At 42.7% G+C, this 15223-nt stretch overlaps 1 protein-coding gene across 4 annotated transcripts in view; it reads right to left on the bottom strand.

Moving 5' to 3' along the window:
* The window catches only part of tdrkh (tudor and KH domain containing), a 74944-nt gene extending 59721 nt beyond the window's left edge, over positions 1–15223 (bottom strand). For 3 of the 4 annotated variants that reach the window (XM_084323554.1, XM_084323556.1, XM_084323555.1), the window contains exons 1-4: positions 15165–15223; positions 10445–10647; positions 5358–5521; positions 1284–1372 (exon numbers count right to left, since the gene is read on the bottom strand). In XM_084323554.1, coding sequence (XP_084179680.1) covers positions 1284–1372; positions 5358–5521; positions 10445–10509 — 318 coding nt within the window. In that variant the 5' untranslated portion in view covers positions 10510–10647; positions 15165–15223. The remainder of the gene's footprint in view (positions 1–1283; positions 1373–5357; positions 5522–10444; positions 10648–15164) is intronic. The other variant, XM_084323557.1, reaches the window with a different exon arrangement.

Below are 15223 nucleotides of genomic sequence, written 5' to 3'. Positions count from 1 at the left end.
TCTGGAACCGGAAGTAACATATTTGAATTTCGATTCTAAATTTCGATTTTTTTTTTTTTTTTTTTAACTTTTTTTTTTTAACTTTTTTTTTTTTTTTTTTTTTACTTTAATACCCTAGTTACAGTACAGCAACCAAATTAAACTGTATCAAGTCAACTGAAAATGTGAATAGTATGATTTTCTTTTTGAAATAAAAAAAAAATAAAAAATCTCCTTCGAAATAAGCTGTCACCTGTTTTGACATGCACCTCAAAGAATCGGAATCGAGAATCGTTTAGAACAGGAATCGATATGGAGAATCGGAATCGGAACCGGAATCGTTCAAATCCAAACGATGCCCAACCCTAGTTTTCGCTACCCTCCACTTCTGTCTGGAGTTGCTGCTTGAGTTGTGAATTCAGGTACAAATCCATAATCCACAGGAGGGAAAGTAGAAAATGCGCAAAGTACTTTTTTGTTGTTGCTCTGTTGCGTTGGCTGTTGCGTTGGTTACGGGAGCTACGTAAAATGCGACCGTCCATGTTGAAGCCGGATGAATGATGTGCGTCGATTAAATTCATCCGGCCGTCAGACATTGTTGCAAGGCTCCCGACAGACACTATAGTACATATGGATCGCTTTATAAACTTAATAATCGATATGATTTCGGCGTTTATTGCGACATACAAACCGGAAATGGACCTACGACGTCCTATACTAGGGATCTTTCACCACCAGTCTCTTAGAGGCACGGTAAGAGGACAGTAACGTTATTTTCAGCCCAATTGTTTATTCATTTCACTGCAAACCATCTGATCAATATATCACCCATACTACATAAAGCATTTACTGACGATCACGGAATTATAAACGCCCCCCCCCCCCCCCCCCCCCTTTCCTCCGCGCATGATGATGCATAACGTATACGATCATATACAGTTGCATTTTTTAATATAGCGTGTATAGGGAATAAACGGCAATCGATAATCTATATATGCGTTTAGGCCTATAACTCACGTCCTAGGAATTACTGCAGAAAACGATAAAAACATATTTATATTCTAGACGGTATTAACACAACAATGTATGAATGAAAAAGTATAACGTTCCCACATCCTGAACGATAGATAATCGATGTTGAACGGGCCATAGCAATGTCGATTTAGCAATACAATTTAAAAAGTTATAGCCCTGCAAAGAAGGTGAACATCTCCATGGGCTTAGAGTGGTGGCAGACTGACTATATTGATGGATATAAGTTATGGCAGGGAATGTGTCAATTGTTCAGTATTGCAGCAACTTACCAGCTCCAGAAACGTGGCCTGATATCTGGATATGTTCCTGTAGACCTGCAGCGGCACCAACATGCTCTCCTGCTGCTCCAGCGGCTGGGCTGTCGGGGACCAACAACAACAACGTGGTCAGGCTCAACTTCTGCTTTATTTCTCACGTATAAAGTACATAATGTACATTACAGTGAAATGCTTGGTTCTGTATGAGCCCCCTGAGAATGTGCTTCATACACTAAAAAAAAAGTTTAAATAATTAAGTCCAAACACTACACAAAATATAGCGGCTGGGTGGCGCAGCGGAGATTGCGCTCGTCACCAATGCAAGAGACTCCGGCATCGAATCCCAGTCTCAGCATTGCCTTCGGCTTGGGCCGGACGTCGTCGTTCTGGCTCATTTGGCAGAGTTAGCGGGGTGGAAGTCGATGGGTGGGGATTGGAGGTTGTGGACAGCGACCCCTACAGGTCGGTTGGGAGACGCCTGCACAGCAGAGACAGGAAGTGGCGGGGGCAGTGTGAGCCTCCCACACGTTACTCCTCGCCACTGAGAGTCCGCGCTGGCGGGTGAAAAGATGAGACAGGCTGCCTCCTCGTGTACCGGAGGGGACACGTGATGCAAGGCTTCTATCCTCACTACAACCGGCCAGTGGGGGGCATAGTCGAGCAACGTTCAAGACAAGGGAGGGGAGAATTGGATACACGAAATTGGGATGGGAGAAAAATAAGGAGAAAAATTGGATAAAAAATATATATATATATATATACAAACTAAAGTACAACCTAAAGTAAAAAATTAAGTAAAATGTTTTGTTTTTACAAAATGCAAAAATTAGGTAGTGCAAATCTTTTTGTAATAAATAGATAAAATATGGTGTAGTGTTAAAAAGTGTCTAAAGTGAGTGTTAACCCTTTCACTGGCACACGACAGAAGGTTAAACCTAGGCCTGCCGCGATAAGCAATAAATCGATTAATTGCTGCGATAATTAAAATGAATGCAATGATTTTGACGGGCGCGATTAATTGCTATTTGCGCGTTTGTTTTAATGAGGCGGAACCAGTGCCCCTTCAGTCACTGTCCGTGTTGGGAGGCGGGCCGCTGACATTACTAGAGTACAGCACGGGAGCTCCGTGGGGCAACGCCACATAGACATTTCTCAATAGTGTTGCTCCTTTTAACCAAGTAGCATTATTTGTAGTGTAACGTTAGCTATTTTTAGACCCAAGTAGTTACTCGCTACTGCCCGGAGAAACTGGACTGCTAAATAAAGATGAAAGATAGAGCTTTGATTCTCATTCCATGCTAACAACATTAGCTAAATATCTAACAAACGAAATACAACGTATAGCATAGCTACAAGTACAACACAGAATAACGTTAATACAATTACATGCATCATTGTTTACAATGGACGGGTGGGGCTAGTCAACGGACTGGACACGGGGACAAGTTAAACATGAATTAATTTATTATAACACTCCGGTAGTTTCGAGTCGTGCTGCAGTGCTTACGCACCACAGCTATTCTATTATATACTGCTTTGACGCTTCCTCCTCATCGTTGATTGCCTGTAGTAGCTGCATCTAACGTTAGTAGCTAACGTTAAAACTAACCGAAAGTTAGTTGTTCACCAACAATTTGTTTTATCATTAGCTCAAAAACAGAACCGGACATGTTGTTGAACCGGACAGAACCGGACAGAACATGTTGTCGGCTCATAGTTTCTGCTTAGGATAATCACAACAATACTTCCGGTCCGGTCGGTGGGCTTCAAAATAAAAGTCAAACACCGGAAAAGACGGAGCGGTGGGCTTCAAAATAAAAGTTTTGGGAAATAAATTTCTCAAAAAAAATTCTCTAACCGGTCGCAATAATATCGCTTATCGCGATATTTTCGGGGGCAATTAATCGCCCAGCAAAATGTGTTATCGTGGCAGGCCTAGTTAACCCTTTACTATCACACAACCGCGGAGCTAATGATGCTAGTAATGATGGAGCATCGCCGTCGGTTGTGTGTGATAGTAAAGGGCTAACCTTCTGTATTGTCACAGTGAAAGGGTTAACCGGCTGTCGTGTGGCAGCGAAAGGGTTAAATGCGAGTGTTTAAGGTGAGTGTGTGCATGTGGAGGAACACGGACTACATGTCTGACAGGAACACGGACTACATGTCTGACAGGAACACGGACTACATGTCTGACAGGAACACGGACTACATGTCTGACAGGAACACGGACTACATGTCTGACAGGAACACGGACCACATGTCTGACAGGAACACGGACTACATGTCTGACAGGAACACGGACTACATGTCTGACAGGAACACGGACTACATGTCGGACAGGAACACGGACTACATGTCTGACAGGAACACAGACCACATGTCTGACAGGAACACGGACTACATGTCTGACAGGAACACGGACTACATGCCGGACAGGAACACGGACTACCGTACTTTTCGGACTATAAGCCGCGGCTTTTTCCCCCATTTTTCGACCGTGCGGCTTATATAACGGTGCAGCTTATATGTGGACAAACCCCGAAAATCTAAATATTGCTTTTTTTACTGCATTGAAATGTTATTTATCTGTTCCCTTATTTACTTAATACAACTTGTAAATGAGTTAATTCTTGTTATTATGCACCACCACCCACAGAATCAAGAAAGAGCAATCAATCTGTCAATCCTTTCCGTGTCCGGGTTATATATGATGCCAAGTCTACATCATATTGGTTGTTTATAGCACAATAACATCTGATTTAATGTAGAGTTGTTCCGATACCGATACTGGTATCGGAAATGCCGCCGATACTGCCTAAAACGCTGGTATCGGTATCGGCGAGTACACGTAAATTCTAGCCTCCGATCCCATGATGTAATTTATCTCCTGCCGAGTCCTGCGGAGAGTGAGGATTATAAAATGAACATGTTTTAAAGTGTGATGCTGTGTCATTTTAACAGCAGATACACTTTCTTAAATTCCATTGTCCCCGACAGTGCGGTGTGACGGGGAGCTCGGACGGGAATCGGGATGTGTTTGGCTGGTGTTATGATAGCATTAGCTGGAAAGATAGCTAGTTGGAACAACATCCGCTTTTAACGTTACATCAAATCAGATGATCGCCTGTCCTTTCTCCAGGACCTAACACTGTCCGTGACCGTCTATCAACAATAATGCACCCACGGTGAATTGTATTTAAGTTAAGTAGCTACGGACTAGCGTTAGCTGACTATTACTAACGTTATCTTAATGGCAATGCGGGAAGACGCGCTAGGTCAGTTAGCTTAGCTTGATAACGTTACCGTGTCTAAAGTTGGTGCTATTCACATAATCCAGCAATAATGGCTGCAGACCTGCAAGCAAAGTACAGCAAGTGCCAAAGGATAAGAGTCTGAGGCGGAGTTTCAAAAGAGAATGTTGAATATTTATTTTGCATCAAAAATCACAACATGAACGGTCTATCTGCCACTAGCTTACAGACTGAATAGGGTATATCTGCAGAGCCACTGAGTAGCGAGTGCAACACCGTTTAATGTCCGTGTGGATCATTGGAGTAGGGTATATCTGCAGTGCTGCAGCCCATACTCATTGATTAATGATACTAATACAAATCTATACAATCACCTGTTGTTGAATAAATACTATACGTTCTAGTTATTACTAAAAAACAGTATAACAGTATCTAAAAAAAAAGAAAAAAAAAAAAGTATAATTTATATAATTTTTTTTTATGCACTGGTATCGGATAAATATCGGTATCGGCCGATACCCAAAGCTTAGGTATCGGAATCGGATCGGAAAGGGAAAAATGGTATCGGAACATCTCTAATTTAATGTGATGGAAGAAGTGAAATGTGAGGTTTCCCGTGTTGAGTCAAATTAAGCCGCAGGCTCCACTCCTTACATATGGTAATTAAACATTAAAACACATGCGGCTTATAGTCCAGTGCGGCTTATATATGTACACATCATTCAATTTAGCTGCTGCGGCTTATAGTCAGGTGCGGCTTATAGTGCGAAAAGTACGGTACATGTCGGAGGTGCCAGAGAGGAACACGGACTACATGTCTGACCGGACCACTGACCGCTGCCGGAGCTCCTGAGGTGCCGGTACACCATGTACCCCACCGTCGCCCCGACCGAGAGGCCCGCGGCCAGCGCCACCATCTTGCTCGAGCTGAGGGGGCTTCCGTTGCTCTTCTTGACCGCGTCCATGACTTGCCAGCGTCCAGCCAGTGGGAGTCTCCACCTGGACGGACGAGTGACAAGTCGTGAGTCTCTTCTCGTTAGTATAGAACCATCTCAACAGCAGCCCAATAAAGGGGTGGATTCTGGGCATAGCTTTGTTTTAAGGGCTGGTGTTTATGTGATGTTTATGTTTATGCGATGGTTGACACACACACAGGCTTGCAGCCACTCAGCCAAGAGTCCGTTTAATTAACAACGGTTATTGCTTTATGAAACCGGGAAGCGTCTGAAAAAAAATTATGGCTATAATCGTTTATAGCCTAGTCAGGGTTTCCGTTAGCCGGCATTTACCGGCCGACAAATTTCAAGTGGCCGGTAAATATAAATATTTTTTTTTAATCCTCTTTTTCTCCGCCTGATTTTTCTATTTTTTCTCCCCATCCCAATTTAGTCGTTATTCCAATTCCCCCCCCCCCCCCCCCCCCCCCCCCTCCCCTACCTGGTTGTTGTGCGCATGTTCCCCCTACTGGTCGGTACAAGGGAACCCTGAAGTCCACCACATGCTTCCTCCGACACATGTGGAGACAGCCAGTGGCTCTCTTTTCACCTGGCAGCGAGGACTCTCATTGGTGAAGTGTAACGCGTGGGAGGTCACGCTGCCTTCACCACTTCCTGCCTTTCGCTGAGCAGGTGCTCCAGACCTGACCTGTAGGCGCCGCTGTCCACAACGCCAGATCACCACCCCATCGACTTCCCTCCCCCTAACTCAGCCAAACGAGTTAGTATGACGATCGGCCCAAGCCGCAGGGCAATGCTGACTCCGGGAGTCGAGACCGCAGCCTCTTGCATTGGTGACGAGCGCAATCTCCGCTACGCCACCCGACCGCCCCCGGTAAATATAAGCTTTGCATAGGCGACATGTCAACAATGTCAGCTGATTTTAAGTAGCAGAAGGAGATCAGCTATATAGCTCAGCAGTGGTAACAGAATGATCTTTTATTAGAAAGCTTTAGTTTGGGGCGCCCCCGCGACACGGCCGACCCGGGTTCGATTCCCGAACCCGTCGTTATTTGCCGAATGTCTTCCCCCCACTCTGTCTCCCATTCCTCCTCTGTCTCTCCCTACTGGACTGCCCAGTAGAAATAAATAGGGGTGGGAATCACCAGTTTCATCATGATACGATACGATATCGATTCTTTGGACAACGATACGATATTTGCCGATATCACAAAGTCTCTCACGATACAATACGATACGATTAGATTCAGGTGCCTGCGATCGATATGAGATGATATCATATGCCCATTTAACACAATCAGTAACATTTAGATCAACAAAAAAAAGGTAATGAAAATATCATTTGACATTTGTATTTTTGAGCTCTTCCAGACATTTAAAGGAAAATCAATCTATTGTTTTTAATACAAATAGACCTCCTGTTCACTGTAAAGTGCCACGTTTTTATATATTGAGCTTTAAACTTTAAGCTACATTTTTTGGAACTCAAAACTCACACCCTCCCTCTCCCAAACAGTTCCTACAACAATTTGTTGATGTTGCATGATCATGTATAGGCCTACATTTATTATGTATTATATTGTTTATGTTTAAATGTTATTTAAACATCAAACTCCTCTGACCTCATCTGGTCTTTCCAAAGACACGCGCACACACACACAGAAAGGGAGAATGCTATGCTGTAACGTCTACACACACGGAGCTACTGCTGTTGTTCTTGGGCGGATATGAGACTCGCCACAGGATTTTCAAAATAAGAGTATCGATATGAATCGATCTTATTACATCGCATCGATCCGATTCGATTGTTGATAATTACATCGATGTATCGATCTGGATCGATGTATCGTCCCACCCCTAGAAATAAAGCGATAAAACGCCAAAAAAAAATCTTTAAAAGAAAGCTTTCATTTAAACAGCGTCAAATTATTTTCTGTTCTATTAATAAACAGAATTCTATAAAGAATTGTCCATGTTCTGTCACTAGAGGTGTAACGATGCATCGATTAATCGAAATGCATCGACTCTAATGTGACGATTCAACTGCATCAATTTGAAAATGTTAGAATCGATTATGTTATATTATTGTCTCCTCTTCTGTGTTTTATTTAAAAATAGGTCTACACAGCCAGTATTTTTTCACCTCTTCATAAGAGTTTGAGGTTTTCCTTTGTTATAACTTTTCCAGCAATGAAAAGTAAAATAAAATCTTTTTGTTGCTTTATAATTCCATTAATGCAACAAACTGTGTGCTATAAGTATATATAAAGTATAATAAATCGCAAATTACTTTGGGTATGCTATTGTCAGGCGTTTTATGCTAAATGTGTGGTATGCTTGGGGATAACTCTATATAAAATGTTATACACTGTTATCTTCATTTTAAGGGTAAATTGGTTTTTGCGGCTCCAGAGGAATTTAATTTTGTGGGAGGGGGGGGGGGGGGGGGGGGAATGGCTCTTTTGATAGTAAAGGTTGCCCTGCCCTAGATGGTAATGATTTCCTGGAGTGAAGGGACTCAATGGACTCCGCTGACCTCACTCCAAAGAATCACTACTAGCCCCGGACGCAATGAACTGCCCATCCTCTCACTCACTCACTCACTCTGGTTATATATCCTGGATAGGGATATCATTCCAACGGACTTACGACAAAAAGCGATTTCTCTTAGCAAGACATGAATATAGACAATATATTATAATATAGAATTAATTATATATGTTTTATTAGGACGGTTGGTGAATCCCAAAATCGGCCCGAAAAGGTCTCAAAAGGCCCTAAGAGAAAGCCCTTTTTGTCGTAAATCCTTGGAGAATGAGACCCAATTGAGTAAGGCTGCCGGAAGTAATTGGTTGCAGTTTGATTCGTTCACAAATTTAATCAATCGGTTCAATTAAAAGTAGGGACGTCCCGATCAAGTAATTCTGCCCCTGATTAGGGCTGCACGATTAATCGATTTTAAATCGAAATCGCGATTTGGAATGATGTAATTATCAAGTCACAACAAAAAAAAAACGCATTTTTTTTTTAACCAGGAAGTCCCATTGAGATACAAGATGGGTTTGGGAGAGGGAGGTAAGGGGTTTTAGATTGTGTGTTGTGAAGTTTAGACTTCAGAGAGGGAGAGTAAAGTACAGAAAAAAAGGTACCGTTGGGCACCGGTGTCGATTCCCAGGTAAAAAGAAACATTTCAGGCTCGGTGTCCCGAACAGACCCACCGTGTAGGCCAGATGCAAGCCGCATTTTACAATAAACCTCTGTGGGGCTGCTTAAAAAAATAAATATTATAATCGCAAATGTAATCGCAATCGCAATATCTGTCAGAAAAATTGCAATTAGATTATTTCCCAAAATCGTGCAGCCCTACCCCTGATGCCTCATTTAATATCGAGTATCTGCCGATACAGAGTCCTGCTCCGATATCTGTATTTTCCTAGATAATATAGCGGCACAGTGCACACTTCAACTCAAGTATGTTAAAGTTAGTATAAAACCAATCCAATGTAGGTCATAATATGCTTGGTAATTGAATAGACTACATCACAGCTTTCCCTTAATTAATGGCATTTTGTAAAGTATTATAAAGTATTCAAAAAGTAAATATTAAGTAAATACATTTATCTGGCTTAATATAGCCGACGATACTGATCAATACCGATCAATTAAAATATACGCCCTACTTCCCTCAAAGAGTTGGTTCATCGGAGTAGCGAGTAGTGAGACACGACACTGGACGCCGGTGTAAAAACATTCGGAACATTTCAAAAGAGAAACTAACATGTATTTTTGCACATGCTGCACGTATTATTACAATTGGCCGGTAAATTTGAATCTCATCTGCCACGTTGCCCGGGCAGAAGAGTGGCAGAGTGGCTGGCAGAAACCCTGAGAGCCTAGTGAGCCGGCGGCCAGCAGCTGCTAGAGGAACCATGCAGCACAATGAGGAGCAAAAAGCCAGCAGCCCTGGCGGCAATTCAAACACAGTAGACTTCTACGATGTAGCCACTACATCACTACATCAGACCAATGTGTTCATGCAGTCCACAGTACAAAATGCAAAGATATTCAGCATTACAGACAGAAACAGCACAAACTCAATGCGTACGCACAACATAACGCCACCTCCCCAAACGACAAGACATTCAGTGTCCATCTACACACACAGCGTCGGAGAGACTTGTTAAGCAGCACCGAGCCAAGCTGCCCTGAGCTCTGAGTGGGACGGCAGGAGCCAATGAGCCGGAAGCTAGAGACACGATCACACACCAGAGTTGGGTGTCCTCCAGAGTAGTCCATCCATACAATAAATACATACTGTACTGCAATAGCACCCATTATTAGAATTTTTTTTAATTATCTTTTCCCCCCTTCTTTTTCCGTTTTTCTCCCCTCCCAATGTTAGTCGTTACGCCAATTCCCAATCCCCTTCCTGGTCGTTGTGCACTCTACCCCCTACCGTCGGTCTGGGAGGAGGGCGGAGACTATCACATGCTTCCTCCGACACATGTGTAGCCAGCCCACCGCTTCTTTTCACCTGGCAGCGCGGACTCTCACTGGGGGAGTGTAACGTGTGGAAGGATCACACTACCTCCCTCCAGATCCTTCCCTCGCTGTGCAGGCGCCCCGACCGAACTGTAGGAGTCGCTGTTTTACAACGACCAGGAGGACCCACCCACCACCGGCTTCCCTCCCGCTGACTCTGCCAATCGAGCCAGTATGGACGGCCGGCCAAGCCGGGAGGCAACGCTGACAGCCGGATTCGATACCAGTGTCTCTTGCGTTGGTGGTGACGAGCGCTTAGTCCGCTGCGCCACCCAGCCGCCCGGACCCATTTATTTATAGGGCTTTTAACTGGAGGCAATCCAACAGTGAAGTGAGAAGTGCCCCACTCAGGACTACAGGACTGGGTCGACCGCGACACACAACACCACCACCACCACCACCACCATGCAGATGCGTGTCTCACTGGGAGAAGAGGGCTCTGGGGCTGTAGTTCAGAAACACATGGGACTCTGAAACTCCCACGTCCATCTCGGAAGAGGTGGTCGTGTCACAAAGTGACACAAATCTCGACTAGTATCCGCCGGTTCTTTATTTATTCCACATTCAAGGTGACGGCGGGTAAAGGGGGGGGATGTTTTTCGGCATTCTTTCTTCTTTAGGACGATCCTGCGGAACAGCCCGGGTATACGATCACTACACGGTGTAGGTCCCTGTCGACACTGCCGTCGTTTTGCTCCTTAAGATGCCTCTCTGAGGAACCTTTTTTGTGGCGGAAACATAGGAAGCCTACATCATGATGCCTACATTACTGCCTACATCAGAAAACACCCTTGCCCTAGATGGGATGATAGTACTAACTAGGGCTGCAACGATTAGTCGTCGATTATGAAAAATCATCGACGAGATATTGTTGCGTCGATTAGTCATTAAAAAAAAATTATTTTATTTTTTTTGCACTACCTATCTTTGTGAAAGTGGCTTCTCAGCTCTGGTCCAGCTGAAGACTTAGCTTAACACTTTGGTTGCCTAAGGTTAAATTAATGATATACCATAGATTGCCAGCGCTATTTGTCTATGGAGAAAGTCCCCTTCTTTGCAGGGCTATAACTTTTTAAATTCTATTGCTACATTGCCATTATTAGGGCCCATTCAAAGTCCTATATGTATTGTTCATTGTGTAGCAACGTTAAACTTTTTCATTCACATATTCATAGTAAAGTATGGTCTAATGTATAAGTATGTTTTCATCTCTTTCTGCAGCTTTCTCCAGAACGTGATATATAGCCCCAAATGCATTATATTGATGATGAAATACAGTTTGATGGCAATCAGCGCGATATAAAAAATTCCAACTAGACGTACTTCTAGAAGTTACTACACGTCATCTGATGTTGACCGGATGGGCGAGGGGGCGTTTATAATTCCGTGGGCAGCGTTATACCAATCATCTAATGTGGGTCAAATGTTGATAATATCAGTTATTATCGAAGACGGTAACGTTACACGCTGAAACTCACCCCAGTCTCCGCGCGCCGTTGGGCGATCATCGTCGAGTAGAAATTTTATCATTATGGGATATATTATTACCCGGTCCATCTCCAGCTTGTATAATGGTATATACGTCCAAATCATGTTGTTTATCGAGTTATTGGCAATCGATCGCTATGTAGAGTGACGAGCTAGAGTCACGGGACATGTACCGAGTGGCCGGAAGCAATACGGACGTCTAGCAAAACCTCTAGTGCGCTTCCTGTTAAGCGCTTGCGCCGATCGGCCACCAGATGGCGCTCCTGAACCGCCAGAGAGCTCAGTGGGTCCTGCTGGTGGATCTCAGGCCAGCGGAGGGACATTATGAATCCGATCGCAGATTTTTGAAATATTGATATAAAGACGACGTACAGCGTCCCCCGGCAACTTTAGCATGGCCAGCAAAGACGTCTAAAGACGGCTCCCGGCACCCAAAGTGTTAACATAACAGACCGACAGTAAGTTTGGGGAACTAATGGGATAACTGGGGATGTTGTTTGGTCCTGACAAGAGTCTCAAAGCAACTCTGAGGTCATGCTAAATGTCCAATCTGTTCCTCTGCTCTGTCTTCAGCTGGACCAGAGCTGAGAAGCCACTTTCACAAAGATAGGTAGTGCAAAAAAAAAAAAAAAAAAAAAAAAAAAATTAATATAATTGTTTTTCGATTAGTCGACTAATCGAAAAAATAATCGACAGATTAGTCGACTACCAAAATAGTCATTAGTTGCAGCCCTAGTACTAACCAATAAACAACTAGCTATACAACAGCTGTAACCCGTTTCACACCTAAGCAATAATAGATAAGAGGATATTATGAGCCAAACCTAATGCAGATGTAGGCTTAGCTATTGCTGGACGTATATAATTAACATCACATGCTGCAGTTTGGGTGAATCAATGAACCATGTCCCATTCTGTGTGCATACATCCTTGCTGTGGCTCTTGTTAGCTAGATAGTGCGAGCGCCCGGCGGCATGTAGACTGGGTTTAGGACAGGTGTAGTAAGTATGGGACACACACATCTCTTACACCCGGCTCTGCAACCTTTCAACTAAACTCTGTGGTCTGACTGCGGCATTTGAGAAGTTGTTTTCCACAGTCAAAGTTGCAAAAATAAGTCAGTTACATTAATGTTAAGCCTTAAGGTCCCCCTATAGGACCCCCTGCTTTTCTTTATCATACATCGATCAATAGAGACCGTATTAGATGCCCAATTATCATATCATGGGGTATCATTGGAAAGCCACACTCATTGGCTACAACCCTGTGCAAAGATGTTCGAGATCGCCAAATGCTTGACGGAGCTAGAGCCCCGGGAGTCGGGGGTGGTAATGTGATGTGTACTTTTGCGTACTTTGGGGCACGCCTCACATATCGACATGTAACTCGAGAACCGCTGGACGGATTTTGTCACCTGAAAGGGCAATCGACAGGCAACAAATAGGGCTTTAATTCTATCTATATATTGTATTAAAAGAAATGCACACCCGAGCCACTAGAGGTCGGCAAAGAATCGTCCACATGTGGGCCCTTGGATGTTAAGAGGTTAATGTTTAAAAAAAAAAAAAATTGTAGAAAAGAGTAAAGACCATAACCCTATCAAAAACAGTAGTCAAAGTGTATATTTTCATTTTACCGATGTTTTATACGATTTATCGGAAATACGAATTTATCGGAAAATGCTAATTATCGTAAAAACCGCAAGGAAATGACTAAATCCAGATTCAACCCTGCCATTGGAAAGAGGAGCATTTTCCCTATCCATAGATGTATGAGTTGGCCATAATAAGGTCAAGGTCAAGTTCAAGGTCAAATATGAATTTATAATTAAAATCGATTATCATTAATTACTGTATCTACAAATCCTTCTGTTTAATCATCTTCCCGCGGTTCATTTGCTTAGATTTTTTGTACACATGATCTCAATACGGTGGTGAATGAGCTCAGTGAGCATTTTCTCCTACCCGTATCAATTTGTGATCAAAGATGCAAAAATCATAAATCATAATTTATATTCTCCTTTTCTTCATTACAATTTACTCAGCCTAGTAACAGACACAATATTTCTGACACTGGGAATACATACCCCCAGGTCCCTAGATGTTCCTAGATACCAAGAACATGCAAATTGACCTTGTAGAAGTGGAGCAATCTTCCATTTACCTTTAGGCGAAAACGGTCTACAGATTAACAGGTTGATCATGGTCTACTCTAAATCAGTGGTTCCCAAAGTCGGGGTCGCGACCCAAAGGTGGGCCGCGAGCAGCCACGGGTGGGCCGCGAGATGATTTAAAAAAAATAAAAATAAAAATATAAAAATTAATTTTTTTTTTTTGTATTATTATTTTTTTGTCAGGCCACTGAACTTAGAAGCAGGCCAGGACAGTGTTTCTAGTTGTATTCTAAAATTCTATTCTATTGTATTCTAAAATGTGACTATATGGTTTTATATTAACTTAATAAATAAACAAAAACGAAAAATCTACTTATTTCAACGAACATTTCAAACTAAATAACAGATTATGCACATAAAACGCTGAAAACAACCGAAGCAACAATAGTATTTTAATGAGGCTATTATTATTATCATTATTATTTTGCAACAAGTTAGCCCTCTCATAAATAGCACATATAAATGAATAACTAACTTGAACTAACTTAATAGGATTGAAGTGATATTTGGCTTAAAAAATCGGTCGCCTGGCAAAAAAAAAAAAAAAAAAAAAAAAAGCCAGACGATGTGCATTGGGCCGCGGCTCTCTGACGCCTTATTTTCTGGGCCCTGGCCTGAAAAGTTTGGGAACCCCTGTTCTAAATGACTTTGAACAAACAAGCCAGCAATAATATACCTGGCTGGATGTTCCAGTCCAGACACTGTCTGGAGCTAACGTTAGGTTGTTGTAGTTATATAGTTTCTCGAGTCAAGTTTAGCCCCTTTCGGGTCTGTGATGCACGCCAACAACAAGGTGCAAAGTAAACCTTGTTGGCGTGCATCACATGATTGATTGATTGAAAACTTTATTAACAGATTGCAGAATGGGTACAATACAGTACGGCTCAATACACACAATTGTTAAGGGGATGCAGACCAGAGAAAGACTTTCGTCTTGTTTACATCAGGGTCCCCCATTTTCAATTCATCATATCACAGACTAGAGTCAAGTGGAACTGTCACTTCTGCCAACACTCCTCCAATGTACAGTTTCTACGTCAAATGTATATAGTCTCTTTTTTAGACTCTTCTTGTATCACAAACAGTACTGTATATTTGTAGATCTGGTACGTCATAAATGTATAGATGTAGCAGTACTGTCTACCTGTAAGTCATGTATGTTATGAATTGAAAATGGGGGACCCTGATGTAAACAAGACGAAAGTCTTTCTCTGGTCTGCATCCCCTTAACAATTGCAATCTGTTCATAAACTTTTCAATCAATCAATCAATCAATCAAACGGTCTCTCGCGAGAAGAAGCCCTCTCACGTTAGCTTTAAGCTAGCCACTGCCACGGAGGATAATAAGTAAAATAATAACGAATAGCAGGTCGACACACTGTCAACACACACGGTCCTTCAACGTCATACATGTCTCTAGGTCGTGCACTGGTTTATAGAGACAAAGCCAAATGAAATTCACCAATAACGGACGATAACTTACAGTAATAAATAGAGCAGTTTGTGTTTCTCCTCTCGACGCTCTCTCGCTGCCGCGGCGCT

This window comes from Notolepis coatsorum, assembly GCF_963971535.1.
Source record: "Notolepis coatsorum genome assembly, chromosome: 10".
NCBI lineage: Eukaryota > Metazoa > Chordata > Actinopteri > Aulopiformes > Paralepididae > Notolepis > Notolepis coatsorum.
The sequence above is the reverse complement of the archived record's forward strand: the minus strand, read 5'-3'. Positions and strand labels throughout refer to the sequence as shown.